Source organism: Asparagus officinalis, chromosome 5 (genome assembly GCF_001876935.1).
Source record: "Asparagus officinalis chromosome 5, Aspof.V1, whole genome shotgun sequence".
Taxonomy (NCBI): Eukaryota; Viridiplantae; Streptophyta; class Magnoliopsida; order Asparagales; family Asparagaceae; genus Asparagus; species Asparagus officinalis.
The window spans coordinates 43,693,893-43,716,978 of NC_033798.1; the positions used below are offsets into that span (position 1 = coordinate 43,693,893).

Below are 23,086 nucleotides of genomic sequence, written 5' to 3' on the forward strand. Positions count from 1 at the left end.
AACCACCACCACCCCTCTCTCCTCCGCATGCAGCGCCCCGATTGCCATCAAGTCTTCTGAGAACATCGGAGGATCCCCGTTTGCCCCGATCGACATGCTGATAATGTCGACCCCATCAGCCACTGCGTCGTCAAACGCCGCAAGCATGTCCACCGAGAGGCATGTGTTCTCGAGGTTTGGGTTTGGACCAGGGATGGGCCAGCAGACCTTTATTTCGCAAAAAGTGGTTTGAGGTTTAGCTTATTGATAGTAAAGAAAAATAATGGGAAAGTTTCACAAAACCCGAACATAGCTTGGTTAATTTTCACCTAGGCACTAAACAGCTTGAAAATTTTACTTCACAGTTCACCCCAGCAATTTTAAAAGACCAAAGCACACCTACTGTTTAAGGTCGGGGGGGGGGGGGGCGGGCGAATCTTCATATTCTTTTTCCATTTTTCACTCTAAAGTCACTTTTCCCTTCTTTCTACTTTTCTTTATTCCTCGTGTTTGCTCCCACGTCGGATCTCTCAATGACACCAAATTTTGAATTTTGTGATTTTGTCCCTTAAAACCCTAACTTCACGCTATTTTTTAAAATGTCATCTTGGCACTAGTAGAAAATCTCACATTCTGAACGAAATTTTTTCCGTCTAGTTTGCGTTAAACTAGAAGGAAAATTTCTATTTAGATTATTCAGTTTTAGAATGCAACATCGTAGACGGAATATTCCATCTACAATAGCAAAGTAGGCAGTTTTAGTGTTTTAAATTTTTTTAATAGGGCTATCATTCTAGACGGAATTTCCGTCTAGGATGTATCCTAAACGAAATTTCCGTCTAGGATACTAGCCTCTCGTTTAAAAAAATAAAAGCAATAAAACCCTCGTTCTTTCCCTCTCCATATAACCTCCCGTCTGCTTACTCATTTCCTCCCCTTCCCAGACAAAACCCTAGAATCTCAAAACCTGGAAAAAAACCTAACCCTAACCCTAGCTTGTGCCGCCCCGCAAGCAGCTCGCACCATAGGCCGCCCGCAAGTCTTCCCCGCCATCCGGCGGCGTCAAGAAGCCCCATCGGTTTCCACCTCGCGGACTTATTTCTTTCCGCCGCCCAACACCTCCACCGCTCTCGCCGGCCGCTGCTTCCACCTCCTCAGCAACCTCCTGATCTTTCTAGATTTCATAAACTTATTGGTGTGTTGAGTGAAAATTTCAAATTTTATTGTCGTTAAATGAAAAAAATGCCTAAATTTATTGTGGGCTTTGTGAAACTTACCCGAAACTAACATTTACAAAGCCGGAGACAGATAGGGAGAGATTGCAATGGACCTTGTAGAATGGCTAAGGCGGCAAGGGGCCGGGCCCCGCCACAGAAGGCCAGTGCCGCCCCGCCGCCGAAAGGCGCAAGGAGGAGACACGGGGAAAGTGCGGAGGATGCGTGGAGCAAGTCGTGCGCGTGCCAGTGGCGGTCGCCGTCACGCAGCGCGAGCGCCGTAGGAGGCAGGTCGCGGCTTGCACGGGGCCGTGGATTGCCTCGTAGGCCTTGAGGTAGTACCGGGCTCCGATCAGCTTGCTACGTGGAAAGCAATTAGTAGTAGTCAAGATCCAGCTTATAATTATTGTACAAATCTAGTTAAGCTTAAACTCTATCTAAAAGTTTCATTAGTTATAGAGCAATTTTCATTAAACTCCTAAGTAAGCTTCGGGCATTTTTCACCGAACTCCTAAAAGCTTTGAAAATACCACTTAACCTCAAATAAGTTTAAGAAGTCCACAAAATACGCACACAACATTTAACGTTTTAACTTAAACCCTAAAAATGGTGTTAGATGAAGTGATGAAAAGACCAAGTTGTCCTTTCTAAACTAACACTAAAATGATTAAATTTATAGCTCTAATTAAATTTTCTTAAATTTAACCATTAACTAATTTAAATTAGAGAGAGGACAGGGATTCCCGGCAAGGGCTCGGTAAAGTCTGAAATTAGAGGGAGGGAGGGAGGCTTATGCTTGCTCCTTTCTGTTGGAATATCAATTTAAAAATGTTAGAATAAATGAGGTTAATAGAATGAGTTTTAGAAGTGCAAGGATCATAAGTTTAGAAGGGGAAGAGACATAGGTTATGGAAGAATAAGAGTTACTCACTCCTTTGTGATGTTTTATCTTTATAACATTAAAATAGAAGTTTAATTTGTGACTATTGGTATGCCTATACGTTATGTTTTTGAAGCCTATATAAATGGCTATTGTAATCCTTGTTTTCATCAAGAAAAAAATTGAAGAAATTAAAGAAAGTTCTTTTGTCTTCATTTGGGAGAGTTCTAAGTTCGTAAACTTAAGAGTCAACAGTGATATCAGAGCCACTTGATCCATTTTTCTCATTCTCTCTTCTTCTGATGGCTACCACAAATAATCTTGTCAATTCTCAAGTGTCCAAATTATCGAAAGATATCTATGAGAGTTGGTCAATCCAAATGAGAGTCTTATTTGATTCTCAAGAGTTGTGGGAGCTGGTCATTGATGGGTTCACGGAACCTACACCAGAAGTAGAAGCTACCTACACCGCCGAAGAGAAGAAGGCTCTCAGAGAGCAAAGAAAGAAGGATAGCAATGCTCGTTTTCTACTCTATCAAGGGTTGGACGAGTCGACATTTGAGAGAGTTGCCGAAGCAACAACGAGCAAGGAAGCATGGAAAATCCTTGCTACCATCTACAAAGGTGTCGAGCGGGTGAAGCGAATTCGCCTTCAAACTTTGAGGGGTGATCTTAAAGCCGCTCAAATAAAAGATGAAGAAAAAATCTCTGATTATTATTCACGATTACTTCTAATTGTGAATAAAATGAGGAGAAATGGAGAGAAGATGGAGGACATCCAAGTGATGGAGAAGTTGCTCCGATCCCTCACACCAAAATTCGAGCACGTGGTGGCGGCAATTGAGGAGTCAAAAATTTTGGAGGAGATCTCAATAGAGGAGCTCTTGGGATCTCTCCAAGTTCAAGAACAACGAATGCAAAAGAAGGCTAGTTCCATAGTTTTGGAACAAGTACTAGAGTCAACATTGACTCTAAGTAATCAAGGCTCACAAGGTAGAGGTCATGGTCGTGGTCGTAGTAGAGGCAGGGGACGTGGTTCCCAACAGCAAACCACTCAAAATCAAGTGGAGACCTAAAGCTTTAGAGGACGAGGACGAAGCAATCATGGAAGATCCACACCTAGGCGTGGAATTAACAAGTATGTTCAGTACTATAACTGTCACAAGTTTGGGCACTATGCTTTAGATTGTTGGCACAAAACTAAAGACCAAACCAATCTTGCCGAAGCAATAAATGATGTGGGTAATAACTCTACGCTTCTTCTTGCTAATGATGATTCAAGTGTTGAGAATGATGCTTGGTACCTTGTCTCAGGTGCTAGCAACCACATGTGCGGGAAGAAAGAACTTTTTATGGAACTCGCAGAAGGAGTTCGTGGAAGTGTGAGCCTTAGAGATTCTTCAAAACTCACGGTTGAAGGCAAAGGGAAGATTAAAATCTACCAAAAGGATGGTAAGCCCGAGTATATTTCTGATGTTTACTATATTCCTAACATGAAAAGTAATATTCTTAGCATTGGTCAATTACTCGGAAAGGGATACAAAGTATATATGGAGAACAACCATCTTTGGTTGAAAAATGCAAATGGAGGCCTCATAGCATGTGTTAAGATGATATGGAATCGTATGTTTCCCTTGCATCTAAACACGAAGGTCGACAAGTATTTTCAAGGACTCATGGAGAATGAGTCATGGAGGTGGCATCTTCGCTTCGGCCATCTAAACTTCAGCGGCCTAAAGTTACTGTCTACATCTAGCATGGTACGAGGTCTACCAACAATCGATCCACCGAATCATATTTGTGAAGGTTGTGTAATTAGCAAGAAACCACGACTTCCTTTTCCCAGTGGAGAATCATGAAGAGCAAAGGCACCATTACAACTTATTCATACCGACATCTGCGGACTGATCGATCCCGTCTCTTTGGGAGGTAATTGATATTTTATAACCTTCATTGACGACTTCAGTAGAAAGTTGTGGGTGTACACTCTTAAAGAAAAATCTGATGCCTTTACTACATTCAAGCATTTTAAAATTTTAGTTGAAGCAGAGAGCAGACACAAGCTAAAAATTCTTCGATCTGACCGAGGTGGTGAGTACACCTCAAATCTGTTTCAAGAATATTACAGGGAGCAAGGTATAAAGAGACAGTTTACTACTTCCTACACACCACAGCAAAATGGCATTGCAGAAAGAAAGAACCAGACCATCCTCGACATGACAAGAACCATGCTCAAAGAAAAGGGATTGCCAAAGCAGTTCTGTGTAGAAGCCGTGGCATGCTCAGCTTATTTGCTCAACCGATACCCTCTCAAAGATAGTGAAGAACAAGACACCTCAAGAGGCATGGAGCGGTTACATGCCTAGTGTGGCATACCTACAAATTTTTAGGTGTGTTCCATATGCTCAAGTACCTGAAGTCAAAAGGAAGAAGCTTGATAATCGTGGTGAAAAATGTATTTTCATTGGATATAGCGAGGAGTTGAAGGCATACAAGCTCTACAATCCACTAACCAAGAAATTAGTTGTTAGTAGAGGCGTTGTCTTCAATGAAGAAGAAGTATGGAACTGGAGCAATGAAGATACTACCAAAGATCAACCCGTTGTGAATGAACATGACGAGTCTCTACATGAGGAACCATCACCTTCTACGCCACCATCTCCTCCACATTCTACACCCTCTCCTACAAGAGGTTATCCATCTTCTGGGTAAGGTAGTAGCAATGGATCTACCCTGCAACGAGGTCCCATCAAAATGAGAAGCCTCAGGGAGATCTATGAGCAGATAGAAGAAGACGGAGAGTCAAATTTCTTCTGCTTATATGCTGATCATGAACCTCATACCATCCAAGAAACCGTAAAAGAAGATTGTTGGCGAACAACAATGGAGGAGGAGATCCACGCCATTCAAAAGAATGACACTTGGGAGATGACAACACTTCTACAAAATCACAAGGCAATAGGGGTCAAGTGGGTGTACAAGATCAAGCGCACAGTAAATGATGAAGTTGATCGGTACAAGGCGAGGCTTGTAGCGAAAGGTTATAAACAAAAGTACGGCATCGACTATGAAGAAGTCCTTACTCTGGTTGCTCGACTGGATACGGTGAGACTATTAATTTCACTTGCAGCTCATCACAGGTGGAATATATATCATTTAGATGTCAAGTCAGCTTTCCTCAATAGCATTCTTGAGGAAGAGGTGTACGTGCAACAACCAGAATGCTTTCTTGTGAAAGGGCAAGAAAACAAAGTGTATCATTTGAAGAAAGCCTTGTATGGCTTAAAGCAGGCACCACGGGCATGGAACGCCCGAATTGATGGCTATCTTCATCAAAACGGCTTCATTAAATGTCCATATGAACATGTCATCTACATGAAGAGGAACCATAAAGGCGAATTTCTAATAATTTGTCTTTATGTTGATGATTTATTGTACACAGGAAGCAGTACCGAGATGCTTGTTGAATTCAAGGCGGCAATGTTCAATGAATTTGAGATGACAGACAATGGATTGATGTCCTACTTTCTTGGCATTGAAGTGAAGCAGCAGCAAGATCGAGGGGATTTTTATATCCCAGAAGAATTACATGAAGGAGATCTTAGAGAAGTTCAAGATGAATGAATGCAACCTTATGAACACCCCAGTAGCCATCAGAATGAAGCTCTCAAGAGAAAGATATGGACGTTTCGTGGATTCAACTCTTTTCAAAAGTCTAGTTGGCAGCCTGAGATACTTGACGATCACAAGGCACGATATTACTTATGGAGTCAGACTTGTGAGTCGCTACATGGAGACACCGAAGGAGTCTCACTGGCTAGCTGCGAAGAAGATACTAAGGTATATCAAAGGCACACTCAGCCTGGGTCTCTTCTATGCATATGATGAAAATGCACAACAAGTTGGTTACTCAGATAGTGACTGGGGAGGTGACCAAGATGAGAGGAAAAATACCACAGGCTATGTCTTCTATCTTAGGTCAACTGCATTTTCATGGACCTCAAAGAAGCAAGGAGTTGTGGCCTTATCTTCATGTGAAGCAGAGTATGTGGCGACTGCATCTATAGTATGTGAAGCAATTTGGTTGTGAAACATATTAAAGGAATTGGATCATCCACAAGAAGACTCAACCATAATTTTTAAGGACAACAAATCAGCCATCCAGCTTGCAAAGAACCCAGTACATCATGGGAGGAGCAAACACATAGATACCAGCTTGCAAAGAACCCAGTACATCATGGGAGGAGCAAACACATAGATACACGGTTTTATTTTCTCAGAGACCATGTAAAGCAGAAAACCGTTGAACTGAAGCATTATCACACAACTGAACAAGTAGCAGACATATTCACCAAGCCATTATCAGATGAAACTTTCATGAGGCTAAGAGACATGCTTGGCATAAAGATATTTTGATTTGAAGGGGCGTGTTGGAATGTCAAATTAAAAATGTTAGAATAAATAAGGTTAATAGCATGAGTTTTAGAAGTGCAAGGGTCATAAGTTTAGAAGGGGAAGAGACATATGTTATGGAAGAATAAAAATTACTCACTCCTTTATGATGTTTTATCTTTATGATATTAAAATAGGAGTTTAATTTGTGACTATTGGTATGCCTATACATTATGTTTTTTAAGCCTATATAAAGGGCTATTGTAATCCTTGTTTTCATCAAGAAAAAAATTGAAGAAATAAAAGTAAGTTCTTTGTCTTAATTTGGGAGAGTTCTAAGTTCGTAAACTAACCCCTCTAGAACATGCATAACGGTAAAGCTAACCCCTCTAGAGGAATTAAAATGAGTTAACCCTTCAAAATGAAGGGTTTACTAATACTCCTATTCAGAAGGATTAAAAGTTAATCTCTCTATTTATAAAGAAAATATTCAAAATTCTCATTCTAGACACTAAAAATGATTATAAGGGCTAAAATAAAAAATATTTAACGGTTAATAATTTATTCTGTTGGGTTATCAAATGTGCCAATGACGTTAATCATTCTCCTTAATCCCTCTTTCATAACTCTTTGCCCAAAGGGGGTAAATGACTAGAGACTGCATCAACCGATCGGAGTTTTCTTTATCGGCATCCGTGATAAACAAGCCAATAGAGATATAATAAGAACCATACTTGATCTACTTAATGTTGGAAATATTAGCTGTTTAGACAATAATGAAAATCAGTTTAAGCAATTTAATAATTAACAGATAATCACTATTATAACACAGATATAAGAAATATATCAGATGAAAAAGAAATAGTTAGAAATACGGCCTGATGATATAAGCGTGCAAAGCACTGTCCCAAGAAACTAATTGCCCCCTCTCGTACAGGGCTACGCGGCAATAGATCTCGGAGATACGACGACCCTCGGTCAGACGACCTCCTTCTCGTCGGCACGAGCTTCAAGAAGGTTTTGCGAATTCTTCTAGACTTTCAGGGAACCAGCGTAAACAGAAAACTATTTTAAAAAGAGAAGGAGAGAAGAGATCTGTTGATTTCACTGTATAAAACTATTCGGGTTTTGGTCCTTTTATAGGGTTAAACAGCCGTTACATAAACTCGTAGTTAATACGTTTTAATCACGTTAATAAAGCTTAGCCGTTATAAAATTAAAAAACGCTTCCGTTACATAATAAATTCACAAAATATTTTTCACGTTTTTAATCACACTAATAAATTTTTACCGTTACAAAATATTTCTGTTACAAAATATTTATCACATGTTAATTGTTCAAAAATAAAAATTATATTTTAATTATTCAAAAATAAAAATGTAGCAGATTAAGGGCCCCTCAGTCCGGAGCTGCATTCGTGTCCGCAGGTCGTGTGCGCACGCCACCCGACCCGAACCCGAGCCCGAGCCCAGCCCAGCCGGCGCGCGCGTGTGTGGTGTGGAGCATAACCTTTGTTTTCTTCTAGGCATAGGAGAGAAAGGGAAGGCTTATAAAGACCCTTTTTTTCTATCCCATTTCCTATGTGGGACTAAACTTTTCCTCTTTTCCTCTACAAACCCAAGTTTTTAGTTATCTTTATTATATAACTCCAACAATCCCCCACATAACATAAAACTTAAAATAATTCAGAAATAACAATAAAAGAAGAACTTAAAAATAAATAAGATTGCTGGTTCTCTTATACTATGTAATAGGTGGAGGTACAAACCCCGTAATTAACACGGTTTTAATCACGTTAATAAAACTTAGCCGTTATCAAAACATTTCCGTTACATAATTAATTCGCAAAATGTTTATCACGTTTTTAATCACACTAATAAATATTTTCCGTTACAAAATATTTCGGTTACAAAATATTTATCACATGTTAATTGTTCAAAAATAAAAATTATATTTTAATTATTTAAAAATAAAAATGTAGCAGATTAAGGGCCCATTAATCCGGAGCTGCATTCGTGTCCGCAGGTCGTGTGCGCGCGCCACCCGACCCGACCCGAACCCGAGCCCGAGCCCGGCCCGGCCGGCGCGCGCGTGTGTGGTGTGGAGCATAACCTTTGTTTTCTTCTAGGCATAGGAGAGAAAGGGAAGGCTTATAAGGACCCCTTTTTTCTATCCCATTTCCTATGTGGGACTAAACTTTCCCTCTTTTCCTCTACAAAGTCAAGTTTTAAGTTATCTTTTATTATATAATTCCAACAATCCCCCACATAACTTAAAACTTAAAATAGTTCAGAAATAACAATAAAAGAAATAAATACGATTGCTGGTTCCCTTATACTATGTAATAGGTGGAGGTACCTTTCGGTTTGAACCTTCACTTAGTGACAGTTGTATAGATCCGTGAGAGCTTGGTGGACTTCGCCTTGAACCAGTCTCATTTATCGGATTTCTACAGAAAGCACACATAGTACAGTTTTGAAGAATTCTAAACGGGTTGCGCTATTATCGGCCTTGCGCAGGTATCTTTCATGTGTGTTACTAGGGAGCAGCCCTGATCCCATAGTCGCGGCCTCACAACTACACACATATAGGTGAATCCTAATAAGGATGCGAGCAAGTAAGCATCCTGCCTCATGGGTCTTGGATTCATTAAGAGTTAGACTCAACCTTTCACTTGCTTTTTATGAGCACTGATCATCCTAGGGATGGGAGCAAATAAATTCAGTGCTCCTCACAATTAATCACTCATTCAGTTTGTTTCTACCCATTGAACCTCTGCGAGGTTGGGTTGCCACTGCAGTGATTTTTCTTATGGGCTTAACCCCATCCCCCTCGATGATTCTAGGACCACTGCCCTAGATAAGCCTTTAGTTAAGTGATCTGCAAGATTTTTCTCTGATCTTACAAAATCTAAGGCTATTATATGGTTTTTCATCTTATATCTCAAGGATTTATGTCGCACTTTCAAGTGTCGATTCATCTTCACATTTGCATTCTCTTGATGGCATTTGTCAATCGCTGACCTGCAATCACAATGAATAGAAATGGCTGGTAATGGTTTTTGCATTAGTGGAATTTCAGTTAGTAAATCTTTCAACCATTCAGCTTCTATACTAGTAGTATCAAGAGCTATCATTTCTGATTCCATTGTACTTCTAGCCATTACAGTTTGTTTAGTAGATTTCCAGGACACAGCTCCTCCTCCTAAAAGGAACACAAATCCTGTGGTGGATTTTACATCTACTGAGTCACTAATCCAATTTGCATCTGAATAACCTTCTAGTACAGATGGATAACCTTTATAGTGTAAACCATAATTCATAGTTCCTTTTAGGTATCTCAAAACTCTTTCTAGAGCATCCCAGTGACTCTTATCAGGATTTGATGTATATCTACTAAGTCTATTTACTGCATAAGCAATGTCAGGTCTGGTGTAGTTTGTTAGGAATCCTAGTGATCCAATTATTTGTGCATATTCTCTTTGTAATTGAGGATGACCTGTATTTTTCTTTAGATGTACATTAGGATCATATGGAGTGGAAACAGGTTGACAGTTTGGATCATAAAAATTCTTAAGGATTTTCTCTATGTAGTGTGATTGTGATAGCACATATCCATTCTCATTTTTCATGATTTTAGTATTAAGAATTAGGTCAGCTTGACCTAAATCTTTCATGTCAAAATTTTGTGATAAAAAGTGTTTGATATCATTTATGATTTGTATGTCAGAACCAAAAATAAGAATGTCATCAACATATAGGCATAATATCACAATTTTGTTGTTTTTATCTATTTTATGATATACACACTCATCTGTTTGATTAATTACAAATCCATAAGATAGTATAATTTCATCAAATTTCATATGCCATTGTTTTGGGGCTTGTTTGAGACCATATAGTGATCTAATAAGCTTGCATACTTTCTTTTCTTGTCCAGAAGCTATAAATCCCTCAGGTTGATCCATATAAATTTCTTCATCTAAGTCTCCATTTAAAAATGCAGTTTTAACATCCATTTGATGTATTATTAATTTGTGAATGGATGCTAGAGCTATGAGGACTCTAATGGTAGTAATCCTAGCTACTGGAGAATAGACATCAAAATAATCAATACCAGACTTTTGGGTATATCCTTTAGCTACTAATCTGGCTTTATATTTATCTATTGTTCCATCAGGTCTAAGTTTCTTCTTAAACACCCATTTACATCCTATGGTTTTACATCCTGAAGGAAGATCAGTTAGTTCCCAAGTATGATTTTGAACTATAGATTGTATCTCATTATTTATAGCTTCCTTCCAAAATGGAGCATCTACTGATTTCATTGCATCTTCAAATGTAACTGGAGAATCTTCTACAAGTAATGCATAGAAATCTTCATGGACCTTTTCTATTCTAGTTCTTTTACTTCTCCTAGGCTCCTCTGGACTTTCTAGTGGTCTAATTTGTTTAGAACTAGTTTCACCTTGATTAGAACTAGGATCTGAATTATTAGAGCTAGGGCCTGTGTTGTTTATTCTGGTCTTGTAAGGAAAAATATTTTCAAAGTAATGTGCATCCCTAGCTTCAATTATGGTGTTGTTGGCTATCTCATTAATGTCAGAGTTGATTATTAAAAATCTATTTGCATTACTATCAGAAGCATAGCCAATAAAAATTCCATCTACAGTTTTAGGGCCAATCTTCTTTCTTTTATTCTCAGGTATTTTGACTTTTGCTAAGCACCCCCACACTTTTAGGTGATCTAAATTAGGGTTTCTATTCTTCCAAATTGTGTAAGGGGTTTTATCAGATTTCTTGAATGGAATTCTATTTAGTATATGACATGCAGTCATGAGAGCTTCTCCCCATAAATTTTCTGGCACACCAGAATTAATTAACATTGAGTTTACCATGTCCATTAGTGTTCTATTCTTTCTCTCAGCTACTCCATTAGATTGAGGTGTATATGGAGCTGTTATTTCATGAATAATTCCATTCTCTTCACAGAATTGTTTTAATTCATTAGAAGTGTACTCACCACCTCTATCTGATCTTAGTATTTTAATTTTCCTATCCAACTGATTCTCTCTTAGTATTTTAATTTTCTTATCCAATTGATTTTCAACTTCTGCTTTATATATTTTAAATTTGTTTATGACTTCATCTTTGGTCTTAATTAAGTAGAGGTAACAATATTTAGAGCAATCGTCTATAAAAGTTACAAAATATTTGTTACCCCCTCTAGTTGTTCTTCCTGAATCACAAACATCACTATGGATGAGTTCTAATATCTCAGAATCTCTATTAATAGTTTTAAATGGTTTCTTAGGAAGTTTGGCTTCTACACATATTTCACATTTTTCATCATCTTTTATATTAAGCTTTGGAATTATATTGAGATGCATCAATCTTTTAATTGAATTATAATTCACATGTCCTAATCTTTGATGCCAAGTGATGGAAGGTTCAATATTCAAAGCTATTGGAGATGCAAGAGTAGAATTCTTAACATTCAATTTAAAAAGACCATCACATAAGAAACCTTTTCCAATGAAGTTCAAACCCTTAGTTATTACAACTTTATTTGATTCAAAAACAAGCTTATAGCCTTGTTGCACTAACAAAGATCCACTAATTAAGTTTCTCCTAATGTCTGGTACATGATGGACATCCTGCAGGATCAAAGTCTTATCAGAAGTCAGCTTTAGGTTGATCCGGCCTATTCCGGATACAGGGGCCACATTATTATTTCCCATTGTCACAGTTCCTCTACTTGAGACCTGATAGGTGGAAAACAAAGATTGATTAGAGCAAACGTGAATATTAGCTCCAGTGTCAATCCACCAATCATTTGCTTGAAAGGTCATGTTTACTTCAGGAGTGAAGAGAACAGACCTGAAAGCAGCCTCAGCTGGACTGGAAGTCACCATGTTTACTTGTGACTTATTAGGTGGAGGTCCTCCCTTCCTAGGCTTGGGTGGTTCAGTTTTCTTGAAAAAGCAGTCCTTAGCAAGATGGTTGGTTCTTCCACAAACGAAGCAGGCTCGACGTTCAGCTCCTTCCTTCTTTTGAAAGTGAACATGGTTCTTATTTTGATGATAGGGTTTCTTCTTAAATGTTTTATTTTGATTTTGGTGGAAGGGACGTTTCTTGTGTTGGGGAAAGGGTTTGGATTCAACATTGTTTACTTTGGGTTCTTTGGGTTCAGATTTTGTCACATTTTTCTCCCTGAGTCTATGTTGCTCTTCAATTCTAATAGAATTCAATACTTGCTCTAGGGTAAGATCTCCTTGGGTATGGTTAAGGTTTTTGGCAAAATCTGACCAGGACTCGGGAAGTTTGTCTATAAGACAGGCTATCTGAAATGTTTCATCTAGGATAGATCCATTCACTTTTAATTGGTGAACTATATGTTCGAATTCATGAATTTGCTCATTCATTGGTTTAGAATCTACCATTTTAAATTTGTTAAAATCAGAAGCTTTAAATCTTTTAATTCCCATATCATCTAAACCATACTTTTTCTCTAGGGTTTCCCACAGAACTTTAGCATTAGTGATAGTAACAACATTAACATAAAAAGCAGAATGCTAATCATGATACTATTCTAAACAGCAAAATTAGTTTCTTGGAACAGTGCTTTGCGCGCACGCTTCGATCATCAGGCCGTATTTCTAACTGTTTCTTTTTCATCTGATATATTTCTTATATCTGTGTTATAATAGTGATTATCTGTTAATTATTAAATTGCTTAAACTGATTTTCATTATTGTCTAAACAGCTAATATTTCCAACACTTAATTAGGAGTGTCTATAAGGCTCTACACACTAATCCCAGCTAGCATCCTTGTCCAAATGTGACCTATCTCTGATGTCAAGTGGACCGAGGGGCCCACTTTGGCTAGCAACTTGAAAGAAAATACCAAGAGAGAGGGAGAGACTAGAAAGAAGAGTTCACAAGATCCCGTGCACTAAACCCTTTCCTGGTCTTTTCCGAGAAGTAGCCAAAAAAACCCACACTTGTTTGGCAGTAGTGTTAAGTCCAAATTGGAACATTATGGCATGGGCCGGACTTATGTGCGTTCATGTTTCTATTTGAACGTGACGCCCCCGATGGCTTCTAAACCACTAACTCTATATATCCATTTCGGACGAGACGAGACCGGACAAGCTTTCATAGCTTACTCATTGACCATCACTGGTTTATTTGTCATATATGCGGTCACATGTGTGTTCATGTTTCTATTGCTTTGTTTGATCTCTTTTTTTAAATTTTTTTTTCTCCAAAAGTTTAATGTTTGAATATGTATCCGTGATTAGTTAACGGATACAGAGATGATACATCCCCGACACATTCATATCCTCGTTAAGACTATCTATATACAAGAAAAACTATACATATGAGAGAGAGAGAGAGAGATGTAAATAGAAGTGAAGAATGGGGCAGAGAAAGAGAGAGAGAGAGAGAGAGAGAGAGAGAGAGAGAGAGAGAGAGAGAGAGAGATGTAAATAGAAGTGAAGAATGGGGCCAGAGAGAGAGAGAGAGAGAGAGAGAGAGAGAGAGAGAGAGAGATGTAAATAGAAGTGAAGAATGGGGCAGAGAAAGGTAACGTCTTAGTACATGCTAATATTTGATCATCATTAACATGTAAAAAGCGGTGTAGAAAGGTAATGTGTTGGCGTATATACGCTAATTTTTAAGCATTATAATTATATGCAGAAAGGAATGAAATTGACCAATCAAAAATCATTACGTTAGTAGATAACAAAGTATAGGAGTTTACTATATATAATTAACTCACTTATTGCAAGAAGAGGAGTTGAAGGAATCTCCTTCTTCACATATCCCTTTCCAGCGTTTAGGTATTGGCCCCATGCCTTTGTCATCAAAGCTTTTTGACTCTGGCCATATGCCTGTGAAATCCATATCCATGCAAAACTTTTCATTCGAAATTACCCCTTTTTTTTTTGCTAGACTAATACTGACCACTATAATAATATCAAAAATAATGTCAGGTTAGTAATTAAGAGGTCAAAAAATAGAAAAAGAAAAAAAATGATACACTACAAAATGCCGCAATCTAAGTGCTTGTTTTTCCCACGAACTCCTTCATCTAAAAAATTCGATGAAAAAACCATATATTTTAACACGGATAGACATGTATTTCGAATTCAGAACAAACAAATTATAAGAGTTGACATAAAAAAATAAAAAATAAAAAACGAGAGAAAAAAAGTTTAGTGAGGGGACAAATTTTCTAAAAAAAAAATCTCGAAATATTTAATTAGTCATTGTATATGAGAGTTTTGATAACCTTATAAAAATGACACCCACATATGGAGCTAGCCAACTCCATTAAAAACTAGAGATTTAATTAGTCATTGTATATGAGAGTTTTGATAACCTTATCAAGATGAACTGTTTGTTAAAATTAAGAGCTTTATACCTAACTAAACAATTTTGCCTCAATTGAATATATTTAGGATAAGATTAATAAGTCAACCTCGAAATATTTACAACAATTATTTGATGTTGAATTTTTATAAAGGATTTGAAGCATATTCAAATTACCAACAAAAGAAATAAACAAGGCAAGAGAATTCATTTTACCAGAATCCAACATTCCCACAATTACATCTTTCCCATATTTTGCTTTTTTTGGCATCAAATTCTCCCACAAAGTATTTCTCGGTCCCTCTGCAGTCTCTATGAACTCCCAAGACCTTGTTGTGTGTAACGAGTATATCTTTTGGCTTGGAAAAGCTGAAATTACTTCTTCCATCTCTGAATTAGAAAAAACCATTAAATATATTTTTAAAGAAAATTAAAAGGACTAGAAAGACAATTTTAATTTTAATTTTAATTTTTTTTTCTTAACCTGATATTTTGGTAGCCTCATCTTCGGATAGGAATGCAGCAAAACCATTGATGATGTGTTTGTAACTGTACAATAGAGATTCTCTTGCCTCCTCCTCACTACATGTACTTATTAAAATTCTTCATTTGCCCTAAAAAGAATAAAAAAGAAAAACGAACAACAAATAAAGAAATCTGAACCTGTTCTTAACATAATGAAGAAGAGAATGGTGATGCTCATGGATTTCATGTAGTGCTTTCGTGTCATTGTGACCCCCCAAGTACACTATATAAATCTGATAAGATGAAATAAAATAAATTACAATGAAGCCATTGGAGAGTGTTGTTATTTACAAAAAAAAAAAATTGTTGTTTAAAAAAGGACATAATGGTAAGCCAACCTGTTGATGACTGTTACAAGTTCTGGTGAAGATGAAGAGTAGGAAGAAGGAGAGGTGAGGAAAGATATGATGGGGTGTCTTTAGCATTGTGTTCAGTGGTAATTTTGTTTGTTTCTCTCCTTGGCCTTTGGCTCTCTCTATTATATAGAGAAGCGAATGTGAAAATATATTTAAATATTTTTCCTGGCCAGGATACTTTGGGAGTTCAGGCAGCGGCGTCCAGCGGCATCCAGCAGCGAGATCGGCGAGATCCGGCACCCAGCGGCGAGATCCGGCAGGTTTTGACGAGATCCAGTCCCTGGATGGATATTTCTTCTTCTTTTGGTGATTTTAGCATGGAAGTGGGGTTTTTTGCTGTTCTTTGTTGGGTTTTGTGAGATGGGTGTTGGGGATTTGCTTGTATTTTGGACTTTGTAAATATTTTTCCTGGCCATCAGCGGGAGTGTGGGCTCGGTGCCTCGCCGACCATTTGCCATGCCTCCCCCCCAAGATTCAGTGGTTCTCCCCTCAGTCTCGTCCCTCCCTCGCCCCCCTCCTTTGGCGCCGCAGAAGGTGTTTGTCCGCTGCCCTCTCAAGGGACTTGACGGATGTACGGCAGGGGGTTCTGAGGGTAGAGGGCTCACCCCTGCGTATTTGGTTGTTCACTTACGCAAACAACATCTCAATTCGGAGTCTAAGGTCGAGGAATGCAAGGGGCTGTTACGTCGTGACATTACCATTTTCAACTCATTTGAGGCCACACTACGAGCTATGGGGCAATGGATGTGTAGTACATGCTTGAGGATTCATGCTCTTAGTAAACATTGTAAGCATGACAGGAGAGTGTCTGTCCCACCACCTTCAGAGGATGGCGAGGGAAATGTGGGGTGCACCATTGTGGATATCCCTCGGCCTAGTGCCCCTCCTATCCTCGAGTCTGTATCACATATCCATTCTTTGGGTCCACAACATTGCAAGCTCGACAGCGGTACAGTTGCAAGAGTGTTTAACTGGGGTTTTCGAACAGTTAAAAGTGTCCCCCCATCTTGTAGGTTAGCGTTCTCGGCTGCCCTCAAAGCCTCGCTCTCCGGGGTGTCTTCCAACCCACAATCTTGTGACGCTTGGGTACGGCTTTTGATCTTGCCATGTTGTACTTTAAGGGTTATTAAAACCCATGATCGCAAGAGTTCGAGGTCATGAAACAGAAAGGCTCTTCAGCAACGGCATATCTTGGATGCATTGTCCATCTGGGGTGAGGTTGGAGGCCCCCATAAACTCCTTGACACCATGTTTAGAGAGATCCCTTCTCCCCCCCTCTGTCCGGAAAGACGACCCCGGTGCTTGCCCAACGGCTATCAATGTCAAAAGAAAATAAATCTATACTACAAGCATGAATGTAAATCTAACTAATAAGCAATAATAAAGAAATTACTAAAAAGAAATGACACGTCAGTCCCTTGAGGACAAGCACCCTTCGGCGCCTCCACCGGTGTTGCCTGCTTTGGGGTATGACCAAGAGCCGCTCTCTGTGGATTGCGGGGAGGTTCTCCATTGCTTGCGGTCCTTCCCTAAGGGGACCTCTTGCGGCCGTGATGGCCTTCGAGCCCAACATTTGTTAGATGCTCTATGTGGTCCGGAGTCCACTATTGCTAAAGACCTTCTCGCGTCTCTCACTCCAGTTGTTAATTTGTGGTTGCAAGGGCGTTGTCCAACATCATTGGCGGAGTTTATTGCTAGTGCCCCTCTCACTCCGTTGTTGAAGGGTGATGGGGGCATAAGGCCGATTGTGGTAGGTGCCATTTGGAGGCGCCTCATCTCTAAAGTGGCCATGAAGAAGGTGGGGAAGGACATGGCGAGTTATTTGGGCGATTTTCAGTTTGGGGTAGGAGTCTCAGGAGGGGCGGAAGCAGTTTTGCATGCGGTTAATAGGTACGTTGGTGTCCATCATGCGGATAACTCGCTCTCCATGCTTTTGGTCGACTTCCGCAATGCATTTAATTTGGTGGACAGGAGTAGCATGTTACGGGAAGTGCGCCTTAAGTGTTCAGCGATCTCTCCTTGGGTAGAATTTCTTTATGTACAGCCTGCTAGAGTGTACTTGGGGGCGGATTTTATCTGGTCTGCTCAGGGGATTCAACAGGGGGATCCATTAGGGCCTCTGTTTAATTTGGTGGACAGGAGTAGCATGTTACGGGAAGTGCGCCTTAAGTGTTCAACGATCTCTCATTGGGTAGAATTTCTTTATGTGCAGCCTGCTAGACTGTACTTGGGGGCGGATTTTATCTGGTCTGCTCAGGGGATTCAACAGGGGGATCCATTAGGGCCTCTGTTGTTCGCCCTCACGCTTCACCCGTTGATTCTACGAGTGCAGGAAGAGTGCAAGCTGGCTCTTCAAGCTTGGTACTTGGACGATGGGTCATTGGTCGGGGATACTTTGGAGATTGCTAAGGCATATAAGGTGATCGAGACTGAAGGCCCAAGGCTCGGGTTGGACCTCAATGTCACCAAAACTGAATTATTCTGGCCCTCCCAGGATCCTAGGAGTTTGCTGGAGGGGCTTTTTCCCTTGGATATCAGTCGGCCTCGCGATGGGGTGAGGCTTTTAGGTGGAGCGGTTAGCATGGAGGAGGAGTTTGTTGGTGGGTTAGCAGCCAAAAGGGTGGCTAAGGCGACTCAGTTAATGGAAGCATTGGACCAACTTAGGGATCCTCAGTGCGAGCTCGTCCTTTTGAGGGCTTGTGCGGGCTTGTCCAAGCTGTATTTTGCCTTGAGGACTTGTCCGCCACAGCTGTTTGCTAAGGCGGCGACTCAGTTTGATATGGCGCTTCGGAGGTCAGTCGAGAGCATAGTCACATCCGAAGGCCCAGGCTTCGGGGATCTCCAATGGAGGCTAGCTACTTTACCTATCAAGGCTGGCGGGCTGGGGGTATATGCAGCGGCCGATGCCATACAGTTTGCTTTTGTGGCCTCACGGATTCACTCCATCGAGCTCCAAGACCACATTTTGAGAGGTTGTGGCGAGGTCTCTTTAGGCGAGCACTTTATTTCCGCCCGGGCCTTTCTTCAGGCTAAGCTACCGGAGGTTGACCTTCTTCAAATCACCACTAAAGGGTTTGTCCCCCCAAAACCAATGCATTACTTGGCAGAGCATGCCATCCACTGTCAGAAGCAGCCAGGGTTCAAGTACAGGCACGACTTAGTCAGAGATGTCTTGTATGATATCCTCCGAAGAGCAGGGATCCCATCAAAGAAGGAAGCGCCGGTCAACTTCCTCACCCCTCCTGGAGAGGCTAGATCTACTTTAAGGCCGGCAGACGTCCTTGTCTACAGTTGGAGCGGGGGGAAGCACGCTTGTGTTGATCTCACGGGGGTGTCTCCATTGGTGGGGTTTGGTAATGGAGTGTTCACTGTTGGGCATGCAGCGGATAAGACGGCAGAGGCGAAGGTGGGCAAACATGATCAAGCTTGCAAGGACAACCAACACAGTTTCATCCCGTTCGCGTTCGATACGTTTGGTTTCCTTGCAGCTGATGCGGTGGAATTCCTCAGGAGGGTACAAAAATTTATGAACAAGAATGTGGCGACGGCGGGATCAGCTGAGTATGTGTTTCGTAGGCTGGGTTTTACAATACAGAAAGGATTAGCGGCGCAGCTTGTTGCCCGCTTGTCATCATCACACGTGTAATATATATATATATATAAGAAAAATAATTATGATAAAAAAAAATAAATAAATAAAATAAGAGAAATTTTTTTGGGGTATGTGGTCCTGTGCGATTTGTGAAGGATTTTATTTTTTTAATTTCTGAACTCCTTATCTTATGTAACATTAAAGAAAGTCTATATCCTACAACAACAACAACAATAACAAAAGAATACAAATGGTCTCCTTTGAACTTTTATGGTATGATCAATACTAACAGAAGAGAATAAAATAAGGTCCCTGTATTAATAGAGGAGTATTTTTAGGATAGTATTTAATACTTTCTTAGATTAGGAAACAGATTTAATTTTGATTCTTGATTTGTTTCCTCTATTGTGGGGAGCCTTTTTTAGGTATGATTTGATACTTTCTTTTTCTTTGTAATTCCAATCTTATTAAGAGTCTTGTTTGGTCAATACTAACGAAAAAGAATAAAATAAGGTCTCTATATTAACTGATCTCTAGCTTGAATCCTCCCCTTCTGATGTAGGACAAAAAACTATATAGGTTTAAAAAATCAGATTAGGAAATAAATTCAATACCACTAGTAGAAAAACGACCAACCTAGACGGAAATTTCCGTCTAGGTTGGTCTACAATCCGTCTAGGTTGGTTCATCTAGACGGAAATCCGTCTAGGTAGATTGGTTTATTCTGTTTCCGTCTAGTTTGGATCAAACTAGACGGATTTCCGTCTAAATTGATCAATCTAGACGGAAACCAAGTTTGGATCAAACTAGACGGATTTCCGTCTAAATTGATCAATCTAGACGGAAACCAACCTAGACGGAAGTAACATTTCCGTCTAGGTAGTCATCCTAGACGGAAATCCGTCTAGGTTGTCAACCTAGACGGAACTCCGTCTAGGTTGTCAACCTAGACGGAAATCCGTCTAGGTTGACAACCTAGACGGTTTTCCGTCTAGGTTGATTATTGCAACCATATATATATATATATATATAATTTGCAAAAGAAGAGTGCGAAAAATGGGCACCAAAAAGAAAAAAAAGAAAAAAAAACTCTTGAATTCGAGGTGATTCTATCATATAAAGCCTAAGCTGACCGAGTAATTAAGCCCAAGGAGTATTTCCATACTTAATGACCTAAACCTATTTGGGTTGGGATTCATTGGCCCAAAACTCGTTAAATGGTCACTTAGAAAGCCCGTTAAAGTAGAAAAAAATCACCAAGAAAGAAAGAGTTAAAAAAAACTAAAAAATATTTTATAGTTGTATATATGGTCTTAGAAAATATTTTAAATCAAGCAACTTGAAAATTATTTAAAACAAAGAGTTAGCATGTTCTTTTCAAAACTTTTAAATTAAATTTCTAAGTCTGGCTTGGTTTTGTATTTGCTACAATGAGAAGATTTTCTTGAAAATATACCTTAGAGTTATATATAAAAATATTTTCTTGAGTGATAACTGGCTCCAATTAGATTATCTAAAAGTTATCAAGTGAATTTAGTTATTTACTTACTTCTTTAATTTGGCAAGTTGATCGAATTTTGTGGGTATATTCACTGCAAACCCTCACGAGACTACAACTCGTCCACTAGGGTAACCTAGGGGTTTAAAGGCTTGTTGTATGCGCTAAATACAACCGCGATTCCTGCAAAAGTGAGTTAGGATTTTCTTTTTATTTTTATTTTTATTTTTATTATTATTTTTTTGCTAGAGGACTAGCAAAAGTTTAGGTGTGGGGGTATTTGATAATCACATATTATTACAATTTTATACCCCCATTATCTATTTTATATGAATAAATATACCATTAATAGTTGTTGTTAGATTAGTTTGCACATAAATGAAATTATCTATTTTATATGAATAAATATACCATTAATAGTTGTTGTTAGATTAGTTTGCACATAAATGAATGAAAATATAAATAAATATTATTAAATTACCATTAATAGTTGTTGTTAGATTAGTTTGCACATAAATGAATGAAAATATAAATAAATATTATTAAATGTAAAATCCCCTCAAAATCTCTCTTCTCTATTTTTGCAGCATTTTAGAAGCCCATGAAGCAAGAGTCAAAGAGGAAAATGAGCAAAGAGTTGGAATGAATTGGGCTTTTATGCAAAAAGTTAGAATGGACCGGACTTGAATGCAAAAGTTTGGATTTTAATGAAAGAAGGCCGAACTTGTTGCTGCAGAGTTGAAAATCACTTTGAATGGGCCAAAAATTTGAAAATCAAATGTCTTTCTTCATGGGCCGGTTTTGATTTTTGGTTTTGAAGGTTTAAATTCAAATGAAGCTTGATTGGGCCGAAAAATCAAATTGGGCTGGGGACATTGCTTCAGAGTTTGGAAATTGAAGAAAAAAAAAACCATAGTGGACCGAACATTTGATTGCTGCAGACTCTACGGACCGGACATCCTTTTGGAAAATCAAATAAGGACTAGGCTTTTAATTGCTGCAGTATTAATTCTCTTTAATGGGCCGGACTTTGGCTTGGATTTTTACAAGAAAAATCAATGTTTCAAATTGGACCAGACTTGATTGGATTTTGATTTTCTTTTGAAAATCAAATAAATCAATTGGGCCTCCTATGTTGGGCTAGAGAAGAACAAAAAGCAAATTCAAAGGTGGAGATTGTTGCTTGAGGCTCAAGACAAATCCAATGGCTCATATTCATTGAATATTACTATAAATAGGGGTAGAGAGTGAGGGGTTAAGGGTGTGAAAATATTTGTAACTCCTTTTGGAGAGGAGGACTACTCTTAATTGAGAAGGCCTTCCAAAATTGTAACTTTTGTTGTAATTAATAATAATAATTTTTTCACCACTTTAAATTTTTTCTCTTCTTCTCTTTGTTGGATGATGAAGATGAAGATGAAGATGGAGAATTATTTGAAGGTTTGCATTTCTTTTCTTTTTCTTTTTTATTGCTTATTAGTGTAGATTTATTTCTATGCTTGTAGTTTAGATTTTATTTTCTTGTTAAATAGCCAAGAGGCTAGAACCCTCTTGCCTTAGATTTATTTCATGCTTATAGAATAGATTTATTTTCTTACATTTAATTCTTGCAATTTTATTTTGTAGTTTAGATTTTGCAATTTATTTTATAGTTAGATTTCAATTTCTTATACTATTCACCTTGAGGCTAGAACCCTCTTGGGTTTAGTTTTTCTTTTTGTTTATTTTTATTTTGTTTGATTCGCCTTTAGGCTAGAACCCTCTAGGAAATCACCCTTTTCTAAGAAGTGTGTTCAATTATAGATTACCCATATCTATAATTGAATCCACCATCTTTAATTTCTTGTATTTTTTTTTTATTTTAGAATTTTGTTCTTCATTCTTGATTTTTTATTTGTTTCTTGATTTTATTCATTTTTTCCTTCTCGCCTTATTGATCACACTCATTCTTTGTCACATCCACTCTTACTTAAATTTTGCGCCGTTTCACACACTATCACTTTCACTCTCATTATCTCTCCACAATCACATTTACTCATCACTATTTGTCACGCACACAACATAAGAACTGATTTTATATTTTCTCCTACAAAACACCTTCCTCGTGGGATCGATATCTTAAATACTATAACTTGACACGGTTGTGCACTTGCAACCTTTTTGGTACATGTTTATGCCGCATCAGTTTACCCTGAAGAGGTACCAAGGTCTTGCAATTCGGCTGAGGAGTCGAATGTCTAGAACCCTTGCGAGTTGACTAGGGCTTTCAT

At 38.8% G+C, this 23,086-nt stretch overlaps 1 protein-coding gene across 1 annotated transcript in view; it reads right to left on the minus strand.

Annotated features, from left to right (window-relative positions):
• The window catches only part of LOC109841769 (subtilisin-like protease SBT5.6), a 19,182-nt gene extending 3,017 nt beyond the window's left edge, over positions 1–16,165 (minus strand). The window contains 7 exon segments of the mRNA XM_020410709.1: positions 2–207; positions 1,460–1,553; positions 14,253–14,364; positions 15,062–15,235; positions 15,330–15,427; positions 15,509–15,603; positions 15,709–16,165. Of these exon segments, the coding sequence (XP_020266298.1) occupies positions 2–207; positions 1,460–1,553; positions 14,253–14,364; positions 15,062–15,235; positions 15,330–15,427; positions 15,509–15,603; positions 15,709–15,795 (866 nt within the window). The 5' untranslated portion in view covers positions 15,796–16,165.